General features: G+C 46.4%; 1 protein-coding gene across 2 annotated transcripts in view; it reads left to right on the top strand.

The window, feature by feature from the left end:
• LOC310771858 (phosphoribosyl pyrophosphate synthase-associated protein 2) overlaps positions 1-2500 on the top strand; it is a gene marked incomplete at both ends in the record, with an annotated part of 27069 nt that overhangs the window by 11299 nt on the left and 13270 nt on the right. For both annotated transcript variants that reach the window (XM_083664366.1, XM_083664365.1), the window contains one exon: positions 2198-2313. In XM_083664366.1, coding sequence (XP_083520492.1) covers positions 2198-2313 — 116 coding nt within the window. The remainder of the gene's footprint in view (positions 1-2197; positions 2314-2500) is intronic.

The raw sequence follows: 2500 nt of genomic DNA, 5'->3' as shown, positions 1-2500 counted from the left end.
ACAATACCACTGACATGAGAGACAGGCTAGTCTACACCAGCAGTAACAACAATACCACTGTCATGAGAGACAGGCTAGTCTACACCAGCACTAACAACAATACCACTGTCATGAGAGACAGGCTAGTCTACACCAGCACTAACAACAATACCACTGGCATGAGAGACAGGCTAGTCTACACCAGCACTAACAACAATACCACTGGCATGAGAGGCAGACTAGTCTACACCAGCAGTAACAACAATACCACTGGCATGAGAGACAGGCTAGTCTACACCAGCAGTAACAACAATACCACTGGCATGAGAGACAGACTAGTCTACACCAGCACTAACAACAATACCACTGGCATGAGAGACAGGCTAGTCTACACCAGCACTAACAACAATACCACTGGCATGAGAGACAGGCTAGTCTACACCAGCACTAACAACAATACCACTGGCATGAGAGACAGGCTAGTCTACACCAGCACTAACAACAATACCACTGGCATGAGAGACAGGCTAGTCTACACCAGCACTAACAACAATACCACTGGCATGAGAGGCAGACTAGTCTACACCAGCACTAACAACAATACCACTGGCATGAGAGACAGGCTAGTCTACACCAGCAGTAACAACAATACCACTGGCATGAGAGACAGGCTAGTCTACACCAGCACTAACAACAATACCACTGGCATGAGAGACAGGCTAGTCTACACCAGCACTAACAACAATACCACTGGCATGAGAGGCAGACTAGTCTACACCAGCACTAACAACAATACCACTGGCATGAGAGACAGACTAGTCTACACCAGCACTAACAACAATACCACTGGCATGAGAGACAGGCTAGTCTACACCAGCACTAACAACAATACCACTGGCATGAGAGACAGGCTAGTCTACACCAGCACTAACAACAATACCACTGGCATGAGAGACAGACTAGTCTACACCAGCACTAACAACAATACCACTGGCATGAGAGACAGGCTAGTCTACACCAGCACTAACAACAATACTACTGGCATGAGAGACAGACTAGTCTACAACAGCACTAACAACAATACCACTGACATGAGAGACAGGGTAGTCTACACCAGCACTAACAACAATACCACTGGCATGAGAGACAGGCTAGTCTACACCAGCACTAACAACAATACCACTGGCATGAGAGACAGGCTAGTCTACACCAGCACTAACAACAATACCACTGGCATGAGAGACAGGCTAGTCTACACCAGCACTAACAACAATACCACTGGCATGAGAGACAGACTAGTCTACACCAGCACTAACAACAATACCACTGGCATGAGAGACAGACTAGTCTACACCAGCACTAACAACAATACCACTGACATGAGAGACAGGCTAGTCTACACCAGCACTAACAACAATACCACTGGCATGAGAGGCAGACTAGTCTACACCAGCACTAACAACAATACCACTGACATGAGAGACAGGCTAGTCTACACCAGCACTAACAACAATACCACTGGCATGAGAGACAGGCTAGTCTACACCAGCACTAACAACAATACCACTGACATGAGAGACAGGCTAGTCTACACCAGCACTAACAACAATACCACTGGCATGAGAGACAGGCTAGTCTACACCAGCACTAACAACAATACCACTGTCATGAGAGACAGGCTGGTCTACACCAGCACTAACAACAATACCACTGGCATGAGAGACAGGCTAGTCTACACCAGCACTAACAACAATACCACTGGCATGAGAGACAGGCTAGTCTACACCAGCACTAACAACAATACCACTGTCATGAGAGACAGGCTAGTCTACACCAGCACTAACAACAATACCACTGGCATGAGAGGCAGACTAGTCTACACCAGCACTAACAACAATACCACTGGCATGAGAGACAGGCTAGTCTACACCAGCACTAACAACAATACCACTGGCATGAGAGACAGACTAGTCTACACCAGCACTAACAAAACCACTGGCATGAGAGACCATGGTCTCATTTGTTGACAAAGTCACAGATTGGGAGTTTTATTAAAGACCACCTAAAGTCAAAAATCTTTTGTCATTTTAAGGATTTTAACCAGATAATTTAACCTTTTTTGTGGGGAGAACCATCAAACATCTGTAAGATGTAACCACACAGTCATGGTACCATGGTATCTGCCAGCATTCATTCAGTCCAACTCATGTTTGTGTAGGTCTGACCCATCTGATCACCATGGACCTCCATCAGAAGGAGATCCAAGGCTTCTTTGACATCCCAGTGGACAACCTGAGAGCCTCCCCCTTCCTGCTGCAGTACATACAAGAGGAGGTATGCACACACACACGCGGGCGCGCGGGCCCGCGTGCGTACGCACACACAAGAATTTCAACATCTGCTTCCTAGCCTTAGCTTGCTCACTTAATATTTCAAAGAAAAATACATGTGACAGGATTCATTGCTAAGTTACTTAAGGAAATGTCCACCCTAAAACACCTTAACATTGTTCTTAACCCCC

Source organism: Poromitra crassiceps (assembly GCF_964638095.1).
Source record: "Poromitra crassiceps genome assembly, contig: HAP1_SCAFFOLD_1389, whole genome shotgun sequence".
Lineage (NCBI taxonomy): Eukaryota > Metazoa > Chordata > Actinopteri > Beryciformes > Melamphaidae > Poromitra > Poromitra crassiceps.
Note: the sequence above shows the minus strand (reverse complement) of the source record. Positions and strands in the feature narration are given on the sequence as shown.